At 41.3% G+C, this 21,385-nt stretch overlaps 1 protein-coding gene and 1 long non-coding RNA gene across 2 annotated transcripts; one reads left to right on the top strand and one right to left on the bottom strand.

Moving 5' to 3' along the window:
* Positions 1 to 2,713: 2,713 nt before the first annotated feature.
* LOC148338408 (uncharacterized) lies at positions 2,714 to 20,892 on the bottom strand. The gene is made up of 3 exons (XR_015842858.1): positions 20,794 to 20,892; positions 15,444 to 15,576; positions 2,714 to 2,772 (listed from the first exon to the last, which is right to left on the bottom strand). It is a non-coding gene; the product is annotated as an uncharacterized LOC148338408 (long non-coding RNA).
* Positions 7,023 to 18,063, top strand: fgf16 (fibroblast growth factor 16). The gene is made up of 3 exons (XM_088293702.1): positions 7,023 to 7,752; positions 10,167 to 10,270; positions 16,421 to 18,063. Exons 1-3 carry the CDS (start codon positions 7,440 to 7,442, stop codon positions 16,664 to 16,666), a joined length of 663 nt encoding a protein of 220 aa, XP_088149828.1. The 5' UTR covers positions 7,023 to 7,439; the 3' UTR covers positions 16,667 to 18,063.
* Positions 20,893 to 21,385: the final 493 nt, after the last annotated feature.

The following is a 21,385-nucleotide window of genomic DNA, read 5'->3' as shown; positions in this document are numbered from 1 at the left end:
ACTCTCCCGTGCTCGCCGCCGACATCAAGTCCCGTCATCTTTTGTTGCCCTCACGCGGCTGAGGTTAAGAGGGGTTCACAAGAACCTGATCCCAGATCAGATGTGATCAGACAAGTGACGTATCACAAGCAGCAGGAGGGCGACTGCTTTAACCAGTAAGAGTGTTTAAGGGACCAGTATTTTAACGCATTACAGCATATTTGAATCTGTCCATCTGGCTATCCATCCTTCCATTCTCTACCCTGCTTATGGTGTTCAGGGTCGTGGGGACCTGGAGCCTATTCAAGCTGATTTCAGGTGAAAGGTCAGTCAATCACAGGGCACATATAGAGACACAAGCATTCAACCCTCACATTCTCATCAGCATTGACTGGGAACTGAACCCACGCTGCCTGCACAGAAGTCAAGCCAATAAATCACTACACCATGAATGAGTCGCTTTTAAAACATTATACAATGTACACAAGTGTCAGGCCCACCAGCAATAGGTAAAAAAACGCTTCTCTTTATTTGTCCCTCCGATTTGTTTATTGTAAACTTAAAACATAAAAAAAAACAAATTAATAAAATAAATGAATAAACATTTGATCATAAAAAAAAACAAAAACAATGTTCACCCGAGTCTGGTATCGTAATGCAACATGACATCATAAAATGCTACCTCCAGCAATTTATGTCTAAACTATCAAGTATGTAAATCTTCCAACTTTAAAAGTGAAGAAATAAAGTCTAAAATTCTCACAATAATATGTTCTATGCCGCCGCACAAGTAAAAACACAGGATTCTGATTGATATTGCATTTGTTGAATGAGGAATGTACGGGTTTAATCCATCTCTGGGACATTTTGCCACTTGCTGTCAAGTAAAGATGACATCACAGTTGCTCAAGGCTGAGATATTGACCAATCACGACCCACCCGTTTTCTAAGTTTGATCATTTGACGTTCATAAGCCTTGACATGATTTGTTGTGTATAACATAACATAACATATCGGTTACATATAATGGATTATGCAGCCAGTTTGCGTCTAACTTTAAAAAAATATATATTTTCTTCTTTTGAAATTCACATGTAAGAAGTAAATAAAATGCAAAAATAAAAAAAAGAACGACCATCAGACATTGCAAAATAATCCATCAGCCCATTTCATAACCAAGCATTCCTTTTTGTTTTGTTTTATTAGTTTAACTAATGAGATGCATGGTGGTATTTACAAAGCACTGGAGCAGCTTTTGGAACGGCGAGCTGTTTCTGAATTTGTGGTCTCGACCGCACTGCACGGATTTCAAAGAAATACTGTAGCTCAAGAACATCAAGAACATGAACAGCTTTCCCAAAATGTCAAAACAGTCCTCCGGCAAGGCTCCATAATTGAATCCAACATGTATCTATATGTAAAACATATCCGCTTTATTTGGCTAAGCAGACCTTTGCTAACCTCTCCAAAGAGGACGCGTATGATTTTTTTTTCTAATCCAAACAAATAGGTGAGGCACTTGTTAGCCTCCAATCCAGGTCGGCGAGAGTATTTTCAATTGTGATTCTGTGTGTGGGGGGGTTGCGTGTGCGTGTGTGTGCGCGTGTGCTCCTGGGAGAGCGACTTCAAAGCTGCAGACGTACACTTGAGGTCATTATCTTCATTTCTATATCCTCGGCAGGTTCGCGGCATATGGGAACATTTTAAATCTGTGCGTGTGTGTGCATTAGTGTGTGTGTGTGTGTGTTTGCGTGCGTGTGTCTGCAGCCATAAATCTGCCTTGTCAACTATAAAATACAGCTGACCAACAACAGATGTAGCTCTAATAGCTCCCAAAATAAAATAAAAAAATTTAAAAAAGCAATCAAAAGGTACCACCTCTGATGTATTTTTTTACGCACCATTTTCGATTTAATTTGACTTTTGGAGAAAAGTTTGTGTTTATGTAAAAAGAAGACAACATGTTTAGTCGAAGAAAAGACACTTTTTGTATTATTAGCGTGTCTTTTTTTTTTATCTTGTCTCGCTTCACGGCACTAACTTTTAAATATTGTCATTTGAAAAAGTCAAACTTGAACTGAAACAAATGGTCATATAAATGGTTACCTCAGGTGAGAGCAATGACTTGACTTGCGTTACAATTAAGCTTCAGGTTTTCCACATCTCAATGAAGTGGAAAAAAATTAATAATAAAGGTCGAACCTTTTAGAGGAACCTGAGTTCAACAAACAATTTTTTGGGCCAAATATAGCTTCAGTTCACAAACTATGCCACTTGAGAATTCTCTTATATAGTGCAAACATCATTTGCTTTTCGCATCATGTATTTCAGGTATATTGTTTTTTGTTTGTTTGTTTGTTTTGCTGTGAATTAGCTCTCCGTAGAGCACCCAAGGAAGGCCCTGAGGAGGCCACGCCATTTAAAGGCACAACACACATTTGTACAACAGTGTGTGACTTTTGGCTTCATAAAACCAGTTGATTTCTTTAGATTGTTTTCTGCCATGTCATTATGTCTACACAGTCAATCAAGTCAATTTTCCTTTAACAAAAACATGTAACAAAAACTCTAATAATTCAACTTTGCATATTTCGCTTTTTGAAGACAATATCACTAGCTAGCTAGCTAGCTAGCTAGTCCCACTCTTACGCAAACATTTACAAAAGGCTCATTTCCAATTAGGCCTCATGTCTCCTATAAATAAATGCCAGCTACTCACCATTGCAGCAAGCTTGTTCTTCTACCTTCCCTGTGTGTGCCTTAAGTTGGAAAATCCCACCCAGTTGGACTTTGCTGAAAAACAAAACACACAACAAAAAGAATTACACACATTGTATATTTAAACACAATACATTCATCGTTTTAGAGATATCGGCAGATTCTCGCTAGCTTGCTAGGCTAGTAAGAATTAGCATTACAATTCATGCAAGGGATTTACCATCAAATGACAAATATTCACACACAAACGCTGTATGAAAACATACAGACAGATCATGTCATATACCCAAAGGCATATATTCTCCCTAATCTGCAAAACATGAGTTATATTTCTAAAATTCAATCATGAATTTCTTCTCTTATCTTAATGTCGGTGTGTATCCTTATTCAGGGCATGCACCACACTACCTTAAGAGCCGCGCACAAAAGCAACAGCAGGTATTCGTTTTTATTTCCTATTATTTTAAGTTATTATTTTTACTATATTACTATTTTATTGATACTGATTTATATTCTGTTGTTTTAAATTATATTTAAATTTGAGTTTTGATACCAAGTTTTGAAATAATTGCATATTCATGTTTATTAATCTTGCTTTCAATATGATTAAATAGTATTTTTCTAAACGAAATAATAAGATCATTTCTGTTTTACTACACATCAGCCTCTCTCTCGGCCTCCTCCTTTCTCTTTCATATCTCTGCGCTAACTGAGACAAAACGTCTTTTCAGGCTCCTGTGTTGCGAGCGCCCCGATGTCCGCGCGCACAAAGCCGTACTTGACCTGACTCCTCGCCAACCCCTCGGCCAATTCATCGAGCGGAGGCCCCGGGGCATCCGTCACCCTCGCCACCTTTCATAGCCTGCATGGTGCTGAAAGCCACTGTCCCTGCGCCGACTTCAATGAAGGCCCAACACACCCGCAAGATTTATAGCCCCGCAATAAGTATCTCCTAAGCAGGCCTGCATGCTTTGGAGGGTGTCAAGTCATACTGTCTCAGCGGGATTTCCAAATGTTTTCCACAGAGGACCACATACAAAAAAATGGAAGAGGGGGGAGTGGGTCTACTTCACCTTGTGTTGGTGAAACCTGGTCAGCACCTGTTGGATTTGCTCTCGATCACTTGGAGACTGATGGAGACTACAGCATCATTTTTTTGCGAGTGCCGGACTTTGAATAGTACAACAGTTGCAAAAGAGTGTGACAAAAGCATTAAGATCAAACAAATAACCTATCCATTCTTTAGGGTGCTTCTTTATCATTTGCAGGGTTGTGAGAAGCTGTCCCTTATCACAAATAACTTTGGGCAAAAGCCAAAAGAAAATCCCGGGACTGGTTGCAAGTCAATTTCAGGACACACCTAAGTATAAGCGTAGTCTTAAATGAACAAACAAGCATGTTTTTAAGAAAGCCAGAGTACTCACGGAACGAAATAGCAAAATATGCAAACTATACACTGGAAGACGGCAGCCCGGATTCGAACCCCCAACCTCAGCGCTAAAGTGGACATACTAACCACTCCTACACCGTGCCACCCAAAAAAAACATATTTAACATTTACAACTTTTATTTTAAAAAAAATATATAAAAATACTTTTTCACTAAAGGGCGTGCAGACCTGCCAACAAACATTATATGCAAATAAAGTTCACCAGATCTAGCAGGATTTGCCTGACATTTACTTATTCGCATCTGAAAATTCAAGCAATAGTTCATCGAGATTGGAAAGGGCAGCAGATGAATCTCATTGTTTAAGGGTGTCAGTCAGGAGAAAGTTAGAAATAATTCATTTGTCCAATGTGAAGACATTTAAAAGGCCAAGAACAACTTCAATTAAAACAAGTGCAGGGCTTTTATTTATGTCATTTCTTTTCTTTTCTTTTTCTTACAACACGGATGATCACAAATCAGAGATTTTCCGGGGGTCCAGTATTGCTTTGGCGTCATCTTGTGACATCCTGCTGCCGAGGAACTATGTTGAAGTCATGCAAGTAGCTTCATTTTGTCAGCCAATAGTGCCGTCCACTAAGTGCACTAATACGGAGAATCGAGCGTAATTTGTGCATTTTCATATTTTTTTTTACCTTCTGATCAAAGTCAGGCCTGATTATCGGAAGTCACTTAAAAATTATCCTGTGTTGCGGGCAAGCGTCGGCTCCGACAATCGTAAACGTTAAACCTGTTTAATATTCATGCTCACCTTTGAGTGTGTTGAGAAAACTAACTATGATTGTGATGATGCTCCAAAGTATACATCCAAATGAACAAGTTAGAGCCCAGACCTAAATCCATTTTAAAACCAGTGGATTGTTGACCCCCCTCCCGCTTCCCCCCCCAAGCACTGTACACTGTGACTCACATAACTTAGTTGTATGTCATGCTGCTGCTTGTGTTGATGAGGGGCCGAGAGTGGGGGGGGGGGGCTTTCCAAAGAGACAGCTCGAGGGTGGTCTAACGTACGAAACATGTCTCCGACTTGAATCGTGCTATTGATGTCTTCATGCCGCTCACACCAGCCACCCCGCTGTCACTGATATCTCAAGAACAGTGATCTAATTAAAACACTCCCACAGTTTGTTTTCACTTGACACAAGCAAAGTCTTTGCAAAACAGCTGTGTTTTCTTTCATTTTTTTCCTTTTTTTAGGTCATGCTTCCACATGTCGGGACTTGTTGCCCCACTGTGTACAGAAGAGATACAAAGTCCAGACTTATCTTTCTCCCTATTTCTATACGCTCTCTTGGCATATATTACACATACAGGCAATTCAAATGTTAAAATATTTTGGTGTTAAATATATATATGCACGTTATGTGTGGCACAATCTAATCAAAATATTAGGTTATACAAAAGCCACATTGTCAAATCTGCAAAGAAAGGTGATTATAAAAATGCAAAAAAAAATTATATACAACTTTAAAGTATTAAGAATTTTCGACCGTACAACGGCAGTGTTTAAAATAAATGTGTTCTGTCTTTTGCAAGTTTGTGTGAATATTTTTAGCATAGCAGCCTATGGTCTGGAAAATATTGATTCTGAAAGGAAAGTCAAGGTTTCCCTCCAAATCTGGTTAAACTCATTTATGTTTTCGCTGTATGTAATTAGCATGCCACACGAAATCCAACAATATTAAAAAATACTATGATAACTTTGTAGGGTTAAAATTTAAAAGTACTGTATTTCAGCGAGTGGTTTACAAGTGGCAATTTGGGATTTTATGAACGCCCCAAAGATTGTCATTATTGGGAAGACCTATAATGTTGCGTAAGCGCGTGTGTGCCCACGTAGCGAAAATTGTTTTTCCAAGAGGGTTCATCCACGGTCACAAACAGTCGAAAACATGCTCGCCAACAGTTTTAACGATAGAAAACAGATTTTCTCGTTGCAATGAAATTTTTAACATAATAATTTCCTGGTGTCAAGAAAAGCCGATTGCGGTCGTTAAAACTGTTAATAAATATTTGTTGAACATCATCATCATTGCCACCATTTGTGACCTTGAACGAACCGTCACAAATAAGCAACATTCAGCCCGCCCAGGCGCGCTTTGCAGTCAGAAAATCATGAGCACTCATCCCCCAAATGTATGGTGAAAATTTGCAGCGAGCATCTTTGGAATGGAACATGTTTAATGTCCACAAAATCACAAAAATTGGGTTGATTGTTGGAATATTTGCAATTAATTTAGCATTTTACCCTGATAACAAAACATGGGCTAATCAACGTTGCAATATGGTTCGGCTTAATCGTTGAATCTGCGTATAGAAACTATATATGGAGCTTTCAAATTTCTTAATTTAACCAAAATACAATGTAGATTCAATGTCGGTTTTGAATTGCAAACGTTGATACTTACAAAATGATGAACCAACGTTGATTGACCAAAATCCCCCAACTCAACATTCTTAACCCTAATTCAACATTGATTTCACATATTTTGTTATCTGGGTAGACTGTCCCCCGTAATTCCGTAGTGACTAGTTCTCAGTTTCATCACGTTTTCAGCACTTGTATTCAAACATGTATAATGCACTTCAAAACAAATCCGAGTTCACTTTACAAGGCTTTAAAAGTCACTTAGTAGCTGTGGCGGTTTCACACCAGTCACATTTGATGGTGCACGACACATTAAGGAGCCCCCCCCCCCCCATTTCCCCCTCCCTTTCAGTAGTAGGCCCTACAAGTGGTTAAAGCCGCTGCCTTGTTGCAACACATTGCAGACGTAGTGCAGAGGGGCGAGGAAGCACCTGCTTCCAAAGAGGAGGAGGAGAAGGAGGAGAAGGAGAAGGAGGAGGAGGAGAGACGGCTCTCATGAGAAGCTCCAGTTGTTGGCACTGACACTTGCGCGCAAGCTTGGATTGCACTGAGAATATGCACAAGTTATTTTCATCATCTTGTTGGGAAATCGGCAGGCGCGAGCTCTCAAAAAGCAGCACATGGATCGTGTCGTGCTCCGTGTTCAAGGATGGGCTTTGAACGCGCCTCTCGCTACTTCCCACTGAGGAGACGAGACGATTAAATGTAGACGACTGCGCTGCAGACAAGTTGGATAAGAAGAGTCCACGCTCGGAGTGAGGTGCGCGCAACAAGAGGATGCCAGCCAGGCGTGGCCAAAGTGAGGAGAATGCGTGGGGAGGATGTATATAATAGAGTCTTTTCCTTCTCATTAGCGCACATATCAAACCGGATGACGAGAGGACTTCATTCTGCCTGCATGGCTCGGACATTTTCACCACTTTAAATGCCTTCGCTTAGTTTAAACCTGACGGCCGTGCACACCATGGCCGAGGTGGGGACTTTGTTCGGAGCGCTCGACTTGGATTTACAAAGTTTTCCTGCGTTTGGGAACGCGCCCCTGCAGCCGGAGTCGCCGCTGGGCTTGAACGAGCGCCTGGGCCAGATTGAAGGGGGCCTCCAGCGGGGGTCGCCCACCGATTTCGGCCACCTCAAAGGGATCCTGAGGCGGCGGCAGCTTTATTGCCGGACCGGCTTCCAGTTGGAGATATTCCCTAATGGGACCGTGCACGGGACCAGGCAGGACCACAGCAGGTTTGGTAAGTAGTAAGTTCATGTCAATTTACAGAAAGGGTCATTAACATAAAACACGGTTTTACTTGATTTATGCGCACCTTGGATTGGGAGACAGTTGGAGACTTGGCTGTGGAGGGTCTCTGGTTTGAGCACAAATGGGAAAATTTGGAAGTGTTGTGGGAGCCACTGAGCAAGGCACCAATTTCGATAGATAGATAGATAGATAGATAGATAGATAGATAGATAGATAGATTACACACAAGTGAGAAAATCTGTGCTCTTCCATCTCCACACATCTCACTTCGTGCATGTCTGTTTACTGGCCTTGGCTATATGTCAAAGTAATGTTGAAAAATTATGTACAATAAGTGCAAACACAAGTAAATCAAAATGATCTATATCCTTTAGCACTTTTCTCTTATGGTCACAAAGTGCTCTACAAGAAATATTACAGAGTGAAAAGTGAGAGAATTTAAAATCAATACACAATTTTCTTTCATGAGAGTATGGAAGGGTAATATCCTATTTTCTTTCAATCAATCGTTCAAAACCTCAAGCAGAGTCTTCTTTTTTTTACATCTGTGAATGTAAAAAAAATTAACTAGGTTATTTTTGATAAAGCAAAGATTGGAAAGTATTTATCTGCTCTTAAATGTATGGAAGGACCTTTAATATATATTTATGTACAGTAACAACAAAGTTTCTGTACTGTGACCCACCACTGTTTAAATGAAAATTATATTACATAAGCATTACAGTTATGAGTGTTGTTTATTCCGCTTGCAAATGTAGGCTCCATATTGTTTACAGGTGAGGGAACACAACCAATTAAATGAATCTCCAGCAGTGTCACTGTTGAGCTCTTTACGTCACTAGTGGATACCCGGCCGTGTTTCACAGACATCTGGCGTGGAGGGAAAAGCAAGTTCCCCTTCTAATCCCCTTCGGGCCCCGGCCGCAGGTGTCTCTCCTCTCCTCGGCCGCTAACAAGTGGCGTGAGGGTGCGGACATGTAGCACGCAGACATGCAGGTGCAGGCTGAGGCAGAACTACTGGTAGGCTTCCAGTGCAGGCTTCCAAAAAAACAGGACGGTGCGCATAAAAAGGATGGGTGGTCCTCGTGTTTGTCTCTGGCTCGACTTAAGGTTCAGATGCGAGGCCCTTTGTCAGACATGGCTCTGATTAAAAAGGCACAGTGTCAGTGTTTGGCACCCCCTGAGCTCAGGGGAAGATCGGGCCCAGGTGGCCGCACGCTGGCCTCTGCCAGCTGGATCTTCTCTGACTGCTAACCTCTGCATCTCAGCATCCAAGCTTTTAATTTGACTGCTTGTTTCCCACCCTTTGAAGTTCACGTATATGCTTGCACTGGAACTTCCTGTGAGTCGGCATCGGAGGCACACGAGGCTCAGTGTCCTCATAAAAGTCACTGCTCGTTAGGTGAGGAAAAAATCTGGGACACCGACCGCTCACTAGACTTCATACCAAACCTCTCTCGTCTCACATTTCAACCATGTGTAAAGCACAATTTTTTTTTTTTTAAATTAATAAACATGAAAAAGCACTGCCATACAGTAAGGGTTTATTTATTTATTAATTGGGATTCAAATTAAAGTACAAAAATAGGCAACCAATAAAAAGACCTTTGAGCGACAGTAATCCATGTCTGTGATATTCAGCGAAAGATCCATGTTGCCTACAAGTAGACATCTTGTTCTTACTAGTAAAGCGCAGTAGTCGAATGAAATGAATGACTTTTCTACTCGCAAGTCGGCCAACTAAATGTCGTTAGTGAGGTAAAACTGTTCACTAGTTGACATTGGCGTGCTACTAGAAGTACTATTAGCACCCAGCTCTTTACGAGTACTTCTGATTGCACACAGCGGACAGTGTGTGTGTGTGTGTAGTTTAAATAAGTGGGAAAAATGTTGATTGTTGTTTTCCAAAGTAAAAACAGATGTCTTTATTTTCATACAACACAAAATTTATTATTTTCCTGCTTTGATGGAGGACTACAAAACTTGGATGACATTTACTGTTGAGAGCCTGAAATCAGAGGAGTTGGACAATTTTTATAATTAATATATTAGTCGTTGCTCCTCCCAGGTGTACTGTAATGTTTTATCATATTCACTAGTCCACTTGTTGCTAAGCAGACTTGAACTGCCTCATCAAAAAAAAAAGAAATGCTAATTTAAAAAAAAAAAAAAAAGAAAGATTCCTGTCCAGTCCACAACTAGATGGCCCACTAGAACAGGAAAAGGAAATTATACACAAACATGTTCCTGCCTTTGTAACTGTATCACAAATACCCATGGTATGAGTAGAAAAAGAACCAACCAGAAAATAAAACATAACTTCATCATCTAAGTACATAGACTTCTCTTTCAGGGTGTGTACAGTAGAGTGCTTCCTGACCAGCTTGGTTGTTTGATCCCAAGGTATCCTGGAGTTCATCAGTCTGGCAGTCGGTCTGGTCAGCATTAGGGGCGTGGACGCCGGACTATACCTCGGCATGAATGAGAAAGGAGAGCTCTATGGGTCGGTGAGTCAAAACCCTCCATTCCTTTGCGTTACTTTCTTGGTTTGTTAAAAGTTTTGTATTGAAGCCATACTGCATTTATGAGGTTCCTTTCTCTGCTTCTGTCTGCTCGTCTTATGCCAAGTTGTTGGCAATTGAGAAGTAGTCGTTTTTATTTTTATTTCATGGGGGTGGATATTCCACCGTAGTTTCAGCAAAGTCACTGAAGCCCGAGATTATTGGTCAAATGTGCAGTCATGATCCTTTCTTCTCCGAATGTCCTTTAGAGAGTGTTTGCTAGCAAATGCATTTAATCATCTGTGTTTCTGAGCGTTGTCAAGGTTCGTGAGCTGATAGGAAATTGCAGTGAGACAAAACAATTATGTCTCACACGCTCCGCTTGATGCCTCACATCTTTGAATGAACCCTCGAGAGCAGGTCACAAGGCAACCCGAAGAAAAGACACATAAACGCTCTTTAGTTTGATGCATTTGGAATGGAATCAAAGTAGTCATTCAAGCTTACGGCAATCAAGAAATATTGATAAAGGCTTGCCAAAGTGATTCATGACTTTTGGGAGGTGTGTTGTTGGTGAACTTGATGACCTTCAGCGTTAAACATGGAAGCAGCCAGTTTGCTTAGTTCTCAAGAATCTCCCCCTCTTTGTCATGCATGCAGATTGTTTTTATCTCAAGAGAGAGGAAAGAGATGAAGACAAAGGCAGGGGGAAGTATGTGAGGGTTATGTGTATCAGGTGTCCCAAGGCATTACCTGGGGCCTCTCGGGGCCCAGCAGCACCCACCCCCACCCAACAACCTCCAGCCCAGAGCGTTCCAAACAGAGGCCACCTTTTTACCTTAAAACACGCCCATTGTGTTGAGACGGTAGATATTGTTACTGTGTGCTATCAGAGTCTGGTATCCCAGGGCTGTGACCCCCAGGGGCTGAGGGGCAGGTGATGGTGGATGGTGGGGGGGGGGAGTGATTGAGGGATGTCGGATACCCCAGCTGTACAGCTGACCAACATAACCCAAGTCAGAGTGGATGTCCCTCTCACCGACGCCATAGTCAAAATGTTAGTAGTGACTGAATAACCACAGTTCATAGTTAAGAGTTAACCAAAACAGCAGCACCTGTTAGCCAATCACAGTCTCCCATGACGGCCAATCACAGGCTGCCAGTTGGACTACAACCCCACAAATTAAGGCTTTGTGGATGAATCATAGATTCTCAGATTGGCCGATATTCATCCATGAAAGACACACAACAGCACGGCACTATCCTGTGAAGCCCCTGCGTCTCTGACCACAAAGTCAGCCATAAATCGTTTGCCTCTTCTTTTGGCTCGTTGCCCAGCATTTTGCTTTTGCGCATTTGTTTGCCTGTCCTCATGGCCGTTGGAGATTCTGCTACAAAAACAACAACATGTGAGTTCTACTGTTCTACTCTCTGTGAATTGCGGATCAAGACAACAATTAGGCGTTGGCGTCAATGACCTGCTCATTGAGGATTACAGAGTATTGATCCCAATCTTCCAAGTTTCATAACATTTTTAGTAACCTACTAGCCTAATTGAGCTGACTTTGGGCGAAAGTCTGTCGAACGCTGTGGATTGGTTGTCGTCAATTAGAGGCCACATATAGACTACCATTAACATCTACATTCTCAGCTTTGGACAATTTAGACCACGGGTCGTCAATCCTGATCCTCGAGGGCCAGCGTCCGGCCTGTGTTTCATCTCTCCCTGCTGCAATACACCTGATTCAAACGATCAGATAATCAGCAAGGTGTAACGATACTGATCGTTTGAATCAGGTGTGGCGCTAAATATAACTAAAAAAACAAATTGACGAGTCAACGACGAACCCCTGGGCAAGCCATAAAGGCATGAAGGGAGCGGATTGGCAACACTTGGGAGTGGACGACAAGCACAGGTGGACATAATAAGCTTAATGAAACAGGCACACAAAAGGTACAAAAGGAATAACATGAAACTAAAGTTAAAAACTTAAAACAACAAAGACAACGAAAGCCCTTTTTATTTTTGTTTTAAACTCCACATCACTTACTTTATACATGTAGCATACATGTGACATTGGTTATTTTATAAAACTGTACATTTACGAATAAAGGCCTCCTCACAATAATCATTCCCATTTTACCTTTCACAAAAGTCTGTGAGGTCGTTTTTAAATGATACCTTTGACAAGAGTGCATCATCTTTCTGGCTTTACAAAAAAGACAACCACGCTACAATTTTACTTAAAACATTAGCTGGACATTTTTGAAACATAGGAAATAAAAGTAAAAAGTTGTCTGAAAATTAAATATGTTTATACAGCAACAGGATACGCTATTCATCGGCGATACACTGCATATAGTTAAAAAAAAAATCCGCAAATAGTGGACACCCACCCGAAAAGGAGTTTGTAGTTGCGTATAGAAGCCACCGGATGTCAGCAAAGCACTTAAAACGGACAGGACCATGCATCTAGTATGTACACTGTCATGAATCCATGCCACATAAACAAGAATATTCAGTTCAATTATTCAGTACAAGCTAGCTAGCATACTATTCAGAATAACATGCTAGCACCCATGCGCAAACAAATTGGTGTACTAGTACTTTACATGAACGGCATTAAGTCCTAAAATTCATCTTTTGGCAATTACGCATAGTAATAAATGTTTGCAAAAACAGTAAATTGTAACAGCAGAGTATCATTGGGGGCAGATACATACTTGTACTTTCACATTTGAAGGGCAAAGAAGGACCACAAGCAACAAAACGGGTCATCTCAAATGCAGACAAAACAAACCGCAAAAATTCCACCAGATAGCACCAATGTAGAAATGTTATTGTTTTGGTCTGAGCACATAAACAGCTAACAGAGGAGATTTTCTGTGAATAACGGAGGGTTAGGTTCAGTTAGCCAAAAATATAAATATGTCTTGGGAGATGCTACAGACTCAATGAAGGATTTTTTTTTTGCACTGTGAAGCATTTGCCCTAACCACTGGTGCGCCATGTTGCCCCAGAATAAGGAGGCCGGGGTCAAAAGTTAGAGGGGCTCTTTTGCCGCAATGACTCACCAGACCTTGACGAGCTTGTGATGCGCCGAAGTGTCTAATAGGACGGTCCGGTCATGTGTCTTGAGGGTTGTGTTTACACACAACAGCACTGCTCAGCCTTACAGACCATCAGCTAAACCCCGGCTCCTTCTCAATCACTTTGACGAGGGGTTCCTTTGTGGGGGGATTCTCCCTCTGTGCTGGCTGCTCACGGAGCAGAACCAGAAGCAGGAGTTGCATGACTGACTGGTCTTTGGCAGCCGAGGAGCTCGTACCCTTGTGTCTTTCTATTGCTCTCACACGCTCAGCCAGCCAGCTCGCTCTCACCTGCTGAACCGGCAGCCATCGCTCACGCTGCGCTGTCAGGACAGCTTTTAGAGACGCTCGCTATGTGTGTGTGTCGGTGTGTATGTGTGTGCAGCCTGTTAAGCGTTCATGTTGCGTTACAGGGAGGGAAATGATCCCCCAGCACGATGAGAGGTCAGCAGGTCTGCAGAGCGAGTGAGGAATGTAAAGTGAAAAGTCATCCCGAATGACTCGCCCTCGTCATAATGAGCATCTGCTTAAATGAGTTTTTGCGGGTCGAATTCGATGACACGCACGCTATATTGCGGGGAGCGATGGCGAACTGTCTCATCGGACATGCGATTAAACAGTTTTTCAAGCTTCGTCAAGGCTGATTTCAAGTTAAGCTGGATGTACAATGAGCAGCCCGAAGACATTGAAATGAGTATCTGGCATTCACAGGCTGTGAATTTTTATCCAACTCTGACATGACTATAAATGTCAAAAACAGCACTACCCCCCAAAAATTAATAAAACAACACAGGGCAGTGCTATATACATTATCTGAAACAATTCGGAATCAATACAGTAAAGCCCGCCTACCTCTCAGACCAATAAGTGAAATACATGATTTACACAATTCAAGGAGTCCCTTGACTTTGTTTTGATATAGTTATCGTTTTCATAACAGCTCTTTTTAAGGTCTTCAAACACATTGTTTAATAATACAAACATGTTTAAACAAAATACACTATAAGAGAGCAATAGCAATAAATGAGACAAACATATTGCGCAAACACTGTTGTTATGTGCTGATTAGAGGGTGACATTTATTTGAGAATCCCGCCGGATGTGTGAGTCAACTTTACCTTCAGTCATGCGATTGGGACGGTACAAGAGAATAAATTAACCGGAGCTGGGCTTGCTTCCTGCTTTTAGTCGGCTTCTTTCAAATTTAAACAGTGTACTATAATATCATGTCGCCATCTTGTGGCCAACAGTGCAATTACAACAATAATCAATGCAGCCAGAATGAAACACAGACGTAACTGCACAGTATTTAGGTGGAAGGGCAAAGGTCACGAGCATTCATCTAAATCAGTCAGTTGCGTAGTGTGAGAATCAACTTAAAAATATGAGTGAAAACGGATTAAAAAAAACAGTTTCGGTTATGTGCGCAATAATACTTCTATTCAACCTTGCATTTTTTGCACTCTTTGTCCTTGTCCGGGGCGCGGCTGAGCAGGAGTCCATCCCTGCTGATTTTGGGAATAATGTGGGTTGTACCCTGGACTGCTTTCAACCAATTGAACAGCCCCAATGGTACTTCCATGCAGCAAATCATACAGGCAAACATACACAGACAAATGCGGTCCAAAATGTGTGTTCCAGTTCAGCAGCTGCGTCATTCAGTGGCTGCATTTGAAGGCAGATGAAGTCATAAATCGACAGTTTGTCCCAATTCATTTTGAAATACAGCCGCAAGATGTTGTTGTTTTTTAAGGAGGCATTGTCACTGTGATTAACGACTATCTCTTGCAAAATAGCACCGTAAGTTCCCAGACACTTTCAACCAATTAAATGCACGAAGATGTGTTAGTATAGACTGAAACTCTTAAAGGTTCGGACATAATGGATTTTATCTGTAGGAAAATCAAATTGCAAAGTGACTTTTTTGATGTGGTTAATGACACCAGGGGATTGGCAAAAGATCGCCACTCTTTAAACAGCTGGGTCAAAACTAACCCATACCCAGTCAAAGCTGAGTTTTTATTACCTCACAACTTATTGATCCAGCAAGATGTAAGAAGAGTGTTGACTGGTGAGACAGTTTACTTACGAATGACCCGTCAGCCGTTATTCGGACGATTTTTGTCTTGAGTTGCAAGCGCCAGAGAGTGACCCATTCTTCAGAAAAAAAGAGGTCAAGGACTTTCTTTATGCTGTTTATAACCACTCCCAGTCAGCATTAACTAGAAAAGTAAACATAAAACAAAGGGAATAAAATGTTGTGTATTTAATCAAGCCACATAACATTGTCTGATGAAAGTCCGCTAGCTTTACGCTAACACACAACGGAAAACACCATTGATGGGTTAATGATTCGAGATGGCGTCAACATGTATTTGAACTTTTTAAGCAACACATATTTCAACACATGCAATGACAGACATATTATTTTCACTCTTGGATAAATATTTAATGTTATTGCACATTGCTGAGCAGTTGTGAATGTCTTTTTTTGTATAATGAATGAGCGAAACCATGACGTCCAAACTGTGAAATCCTTTACATTCTGTTTACTTATGTTATCAATGTACTTTTTTTTTTTAAATTACAATACGATAAAGCACTATTTTTTCTTTGAAAAAAAAAGATGTTTCAATTATTGTATCAATTATATTAGGGGCAGTATTAACAGAGGCTGGAACAGATTAATGGCATTTCCATGGATTTCAACAGGGAAAAAAGATTTGAGATGTGAAATGAATCATATGACTTACTGATTTATGTTTACGCCACACTTGTTTGGTAGATTTCCGTGAAATGAACAAAGTCAGCAAGTGAAAGTGTTTAGAAAGAAAGACCAAAACATTTATGTATATGAATATGATATTGTTTATGGTAATGCTGAATAATTTATTGCTTGTGTTTGTTCAAAAATACGTGGTAAGATTACCTTGAAAAAAAACAATTGCATATAATATGCAATATTGAGGGGGGGGAAACAATCATAAATAGATTATGATGTTTTTCAAATGTGATTTTCAATTATTTTTAAATGATAACATGTAACTTTTCGCCCTCTCCTCACAGCGGAAGCTGACGGCGGAGTGCGTGTTCAGGGAGCAGTTTGAGGAGAACTGGTACAACACGTACGCTTCCACGTTGTACAAGCACAACGACACGGCGCGCTTCTACTACGTGGCCTTGAACAAAGATGGCTCGCCCAGGGAGGGCAGCAGAACTAAAAAGCACCAGAAACTCACCCACTTCCTACCGCGGCCCGTGGAGATTGAGAAAATCCCGCAGGCCTACCGGGACCTCTTCCAATACAGGTGACCGCAGCTTGGACACACGGTCCCAATTACAAGAAGACGTGGCCACGGGGGGTTGTTTGTTACAAAACTGTTTACCCTTCGCCTCGGCTCGCTACCAAGAGCACTGATATAAAGATCTTTGCGTGCTCCCGGATGTTGCTTCATTGCATCTGCGGCCGACTAAAAGCGGCGAGTGAGGACGCTCCGGTCGGGCGCTATAACCACTTTTCCAAGAGATCAATTAGCACTACGCTGGCGCAGAACCCACGGACAGTTGCCTTTTGAAGGCCGCCACACTCGATGGGAAAGAAAGCACTCAAACTAACGGCTGAGAAGCCGCGTTCCTACATGGACACGGAGAAAGGAAGAATGGGAAGAGGGCTCATGTGTTTAAATACACACATTGCGCAAAATTCCTGTGACGTGTTCCAAGTGGTCATGGACTGAAGTGAGACGAGAATGTCCCGCGTTGGACAGAGAACACGACGAATGTGGTCTTCATCCAAGAGCACTTACTGAACCAACCCAGATGGCGGACAGTATGGACTGCCCCTTGGGCGTTTATTCCATATTTATATGGCAAGGAGGAGTTTGGCCTACTCGTATGGCAACTACGTGTTACCAGTTTGGCAAAACTGTGCACCGCTTGACATCTGTGCGCTACCATTACTACTACTGACACACCAGTTGTTAACAAGTGGAATTTTATACAACTAGTGGTACGAGTAGCACGCAACTACTGCACAGTTTTGCCTCACTGGTAATATGTAGTTGTCCTATTTGTGAGCGGCTAATTAAATAAACACCCAAACAGATTTCCTGTAGCTGTTTGAGCATTTATTCACTGTCTTAAGTGCCATGCACTAGTAAACTCTTTCTCCTTACTGTTTACATCAGCATCAGTGCACTAGTAGAACACATTTCTTCCACTACTGGTAGACACAGTCATTCTACTAGTGTGCTAAATTGTTGTACTAGTGAGCCCAAATCGCTTACTAGTGCATTCAGCTGGATCTCAAGGCTATGGAATAAATGCTCAAAGGGCTTTTCCATGGGCTTAAAATGATCGGTGTGATCAATTTGAGAGAGAAGAAGCCAAAACTGACGTGTGATGTTCAGCGTGTCAGGAACATTCTAAAAAAGGCAAGCAACTGAGGGATACATATGTGCGATCCTATTTATGAGATGTACAATATATTTATTTTCGACATATAAAGTATAAATATAAATCTATATATTTATTTATTGCAAAGACTTTATTTTGTAATGAACTTGAAATTATCTGGACCGTAGATTCTACTGAAATTACACCAATAAAGCATTTTTAGAAATTAAAATGGATAAAGAAGGTCTGCAGTTAACATGACAATAAAATTGTCCTGCTATGTGACATGTGCTAGTAAGACTATTTGTGCCTGGATCCAAATTTGATGTACCAATTAAAAATATGTAGAATGTTCATGAGCTTGTAACTGTGTCTTTCCTTGTATGCATATTATATCGTGAATGATCGATGGGCATTTCCTGCTCATAAAAGTTATATATCAATTCAACATAAATGCAACGTACATAAATACGTATCGCTTGCGTCGGGCCAAAACCTTGAACTAGTCAAAACAAAATACTTTTTGTGACCTCGCATTTATGAAATACTCCATATATAAAAAAATAGATTATGACCTAAACTAAAAGCATTTTTTAAATAATAAGAACTAATTAAAAATAGCAAACCCGCTCTACAAACCAAATAAAACATTTCAAAAACAAAAGTTAATATAAAAACGAACTTTAATGCAAAATCTGGCAGATCCACGAGAGGGAGGGGTGCGTCGCTGTGGGAAATAGTAATTCACATATTTACGAACTAAATACGTCACTTCTACCCTGCAAAGGCGTGAAATTTAATTTTTTTATTGTAATTATTTGCTTGATTCTGTGTCATCAAATCTATAGTTTTACAGTTAGCACTGTGTGTTATATTTAATTAGGACTTGGTTCAGTGAAATTATACTTTCAACGTCAAACATTACCTTAAAATATGACATTCGCAATCTGACTTCATCGACTTACATCCATCCTTTATCTTTACCGCTTCTCCTCACAAGGGTCGCGGACTTTATCGACTTTGTGTCCTTAAAAGAAAGTAATGACGAACAGCTCATTTTGTTTGTGTTGTGAGTCATTGCTTTTTGTCAAATCCAAATCAAGGGGGCGGCTGGTTGCAGAGCAGCCAAGAGTTAAAAAGATGAGGCAATACATTTAGTAACGCATAAACTTGAGATAAAGTTTTCATTGGTCGCTTAGATATGAAGTGTTTACACACATCAAGAAAGGGGATGAATTGAGACATTTTCACGTGTAAAAAGTCCTTCATTCATTTCTTATTTCGGAATCATCCTACAAGGGATTTTTATCTATCGTCATTGCTGACAGACCATGTTTGCTTTGAAACGTGGGCGCCACTCTTTGCCTCCGGAAGTTTGAATAACTTGAACATTTTTCAAACAGTACGATTATTTTGTACTGACTGGGAGATTTTAGGCTATAAAATAGAAAAAATATATTGGATTGTGCGATTATAGGCCACCAAAAAAAGACATTTCGATTTAACAAACAATCATCTCTAACCGACCACCACACGTAGGTTCCACTGCACGTAGAAAAGAACATCTGCACAAATTGGGAAGCAATGTCAATGAAGTTTGCTCTTCCTTCATTTGAAAAGTTTCGGGCGCACGTCACAAATGATAAACAATTGTCTTTCTGTCTGAAAGACGGCGGGAATGTTGTATAAAAAGAATTTGCGGCAGATCTAGTTTCGCTGAAGAGAACACGATGACTCCCAGGCCAATTTGCCCCCATAAAACCTTCAGCAAGTAAAGTGCACAAGCCCCGCTGGCTCAACAGTACACTCTTAGTCGGCCTCATCCACCGTACTAAATCAGATTCCTCATGCAACTGGATCCAAACTCCTAATTGGCTTTACACATCAATGTGGATTTGGGTAGTGATCGGCTGTCGGGGCGCGGGGGCCCACAGGCTCAACTATAGTGTCGTCTACACACAACGGACAGAAACAGCTGCCGGCTGCCCGGCCCAGCAGCGGGGATGTGCCGAGAAACCTGCAGCGCCGCCAGTCTGGGGGGACGGGATCAACATTTCAACATCTGCAATAGTTGTAATGCTCCTCCACTGGCAGATATCTGAGTGGCGAGGCGAGAGCTTGATCCACCCCCACTTCACTCCTGCCCTTGGGGGGGAGGAGAGGGGATGGAAAAGTCAAAGACGTGAAGAGGAAAAACCCTGGCAGGCGTAGAAATGAAAACAATACATGGAGAAGGGAAAAGAGATGAAAGAAAAAGAGGGATGGGAATAGTGGACTTGTTAACCTAAAAGGGCAACTAACCAGAAGTCCTGAATCCAAATTCAGCCCGAGCATAGTGAAAGCTGCTAAATTCATTTGGAATACAATATTAATATTAGATTCATGGGTTCAACTATCATGCGTTTAAGAATTTTAAATCACATTATACTGTAAAGGCATTGAGGAAAAAAGAGAAAGCGAGAGAGAGAGAGAGAGATGGCGGCACGGTGGACGACAGGTGAGCACAATTACCTCACAGTTCAGAGGTGCAGGGTTTGATTCCGGGCTTCAGCTTTCCTGAGTTGAGTTTGCATGTTCTCACAATGCCTGCGTGGATTTTTTTTTCCGGGTTCTTCAGTTTTTTTCTCATATTACAAATACATTCATGGTAGGTTGATTAAACAATCTAAATTTTTCTGGGTGCGATCGTGACTGGTTGTTGTTTTTGTGTGCCCTGCGTTTGGCAAGCAACCAGTTCAGGGTGTACCCCGCCTACTGCTCAAAGACAGCTGGAATAAGCTCCAGCACACCGGCGATAAGTGGATCGGATAATGGATGGGTTCAGTATGGGATGGCTGCGTTCGAGGGTATCATGCCGTGAGTTTCTCATCATTTAACATTTATATTGTATGAACTTGTCACGGTCACTAATGGTGTATAGCCAGTGGCGGACCGTGTATTTCACACGTAGGTCTTCAGTGAAGTCCTACTTAAATGTATCCCCCTCGTAATACCATCATTTATGACACCACGGCTGGACAAATAATATACAGAAAGACACTTACACAGTACTGAGTGAGTGTTGGACGACCTAGCTTCTCTTGAAAGGTCCGTCTTGAAAATGGCCTCGCAAGTGTATCTGCAATTAAATCCACACTTTTCCCTCCATCGGCCATTGTGGTTTAAAAAAAGCAAAAATATATGTTACATTTATGAACGGTCGCCTCGCCAGTTACGACTGCCGGGTGTGTTGATTTCGAGTAGCGCTGCCCACTCACGAGTGAGTATCCAATCACAAAACGCGTTCATCACTTTCAGCTCAAGGCCAGCAGTAACGCTCACTGTAGCCAACTCGTGATCTGATTGGCTATCGCAGCTGTCAATCAATTTTGAAAACTCATTGATGGATACGGAACATGCCCGCACGATTGTAAGTATTGTACTGGTATTGTGAAATCTGCCTGGCAAAACAGGCTCATTGAATTCTGATTGGATAAAATCTCTCACTAAAAATACAACACTGGGGTATAATATGACATAAATGTTTAGAATATGATCATGATTTCTTGATTTATGTTAGGCCAGCAGAAAAGGCTTGACCACCCACCACTGATAGGTACACTAGCTTGACTTGTGAGCAGGCAGCGTGGGATCACT

Source organism: Idiotropiscis lumnitzeri, chromosome 4 (genome assembly GCF_059441095.1).
Source record: "Idiotropiscis lumnitzeri isolate Australia: NSW breed Sydney's pygmy pipehorse chromosome 4, RoL_Ilum_1.0, whole genome shotgun sequence".
NCBI classification, from domain to species: domain Eukaryota; kingdom Metazoa; phylum Chordata; class Actinopteri; order Syngnathiformes; family Syngnathidae; genus Idiotropiscis; species Idiotropiscis lumnitzeri.
This window is presented reverse-complemented; position numbering and strand designations above follow the sequence as displayed.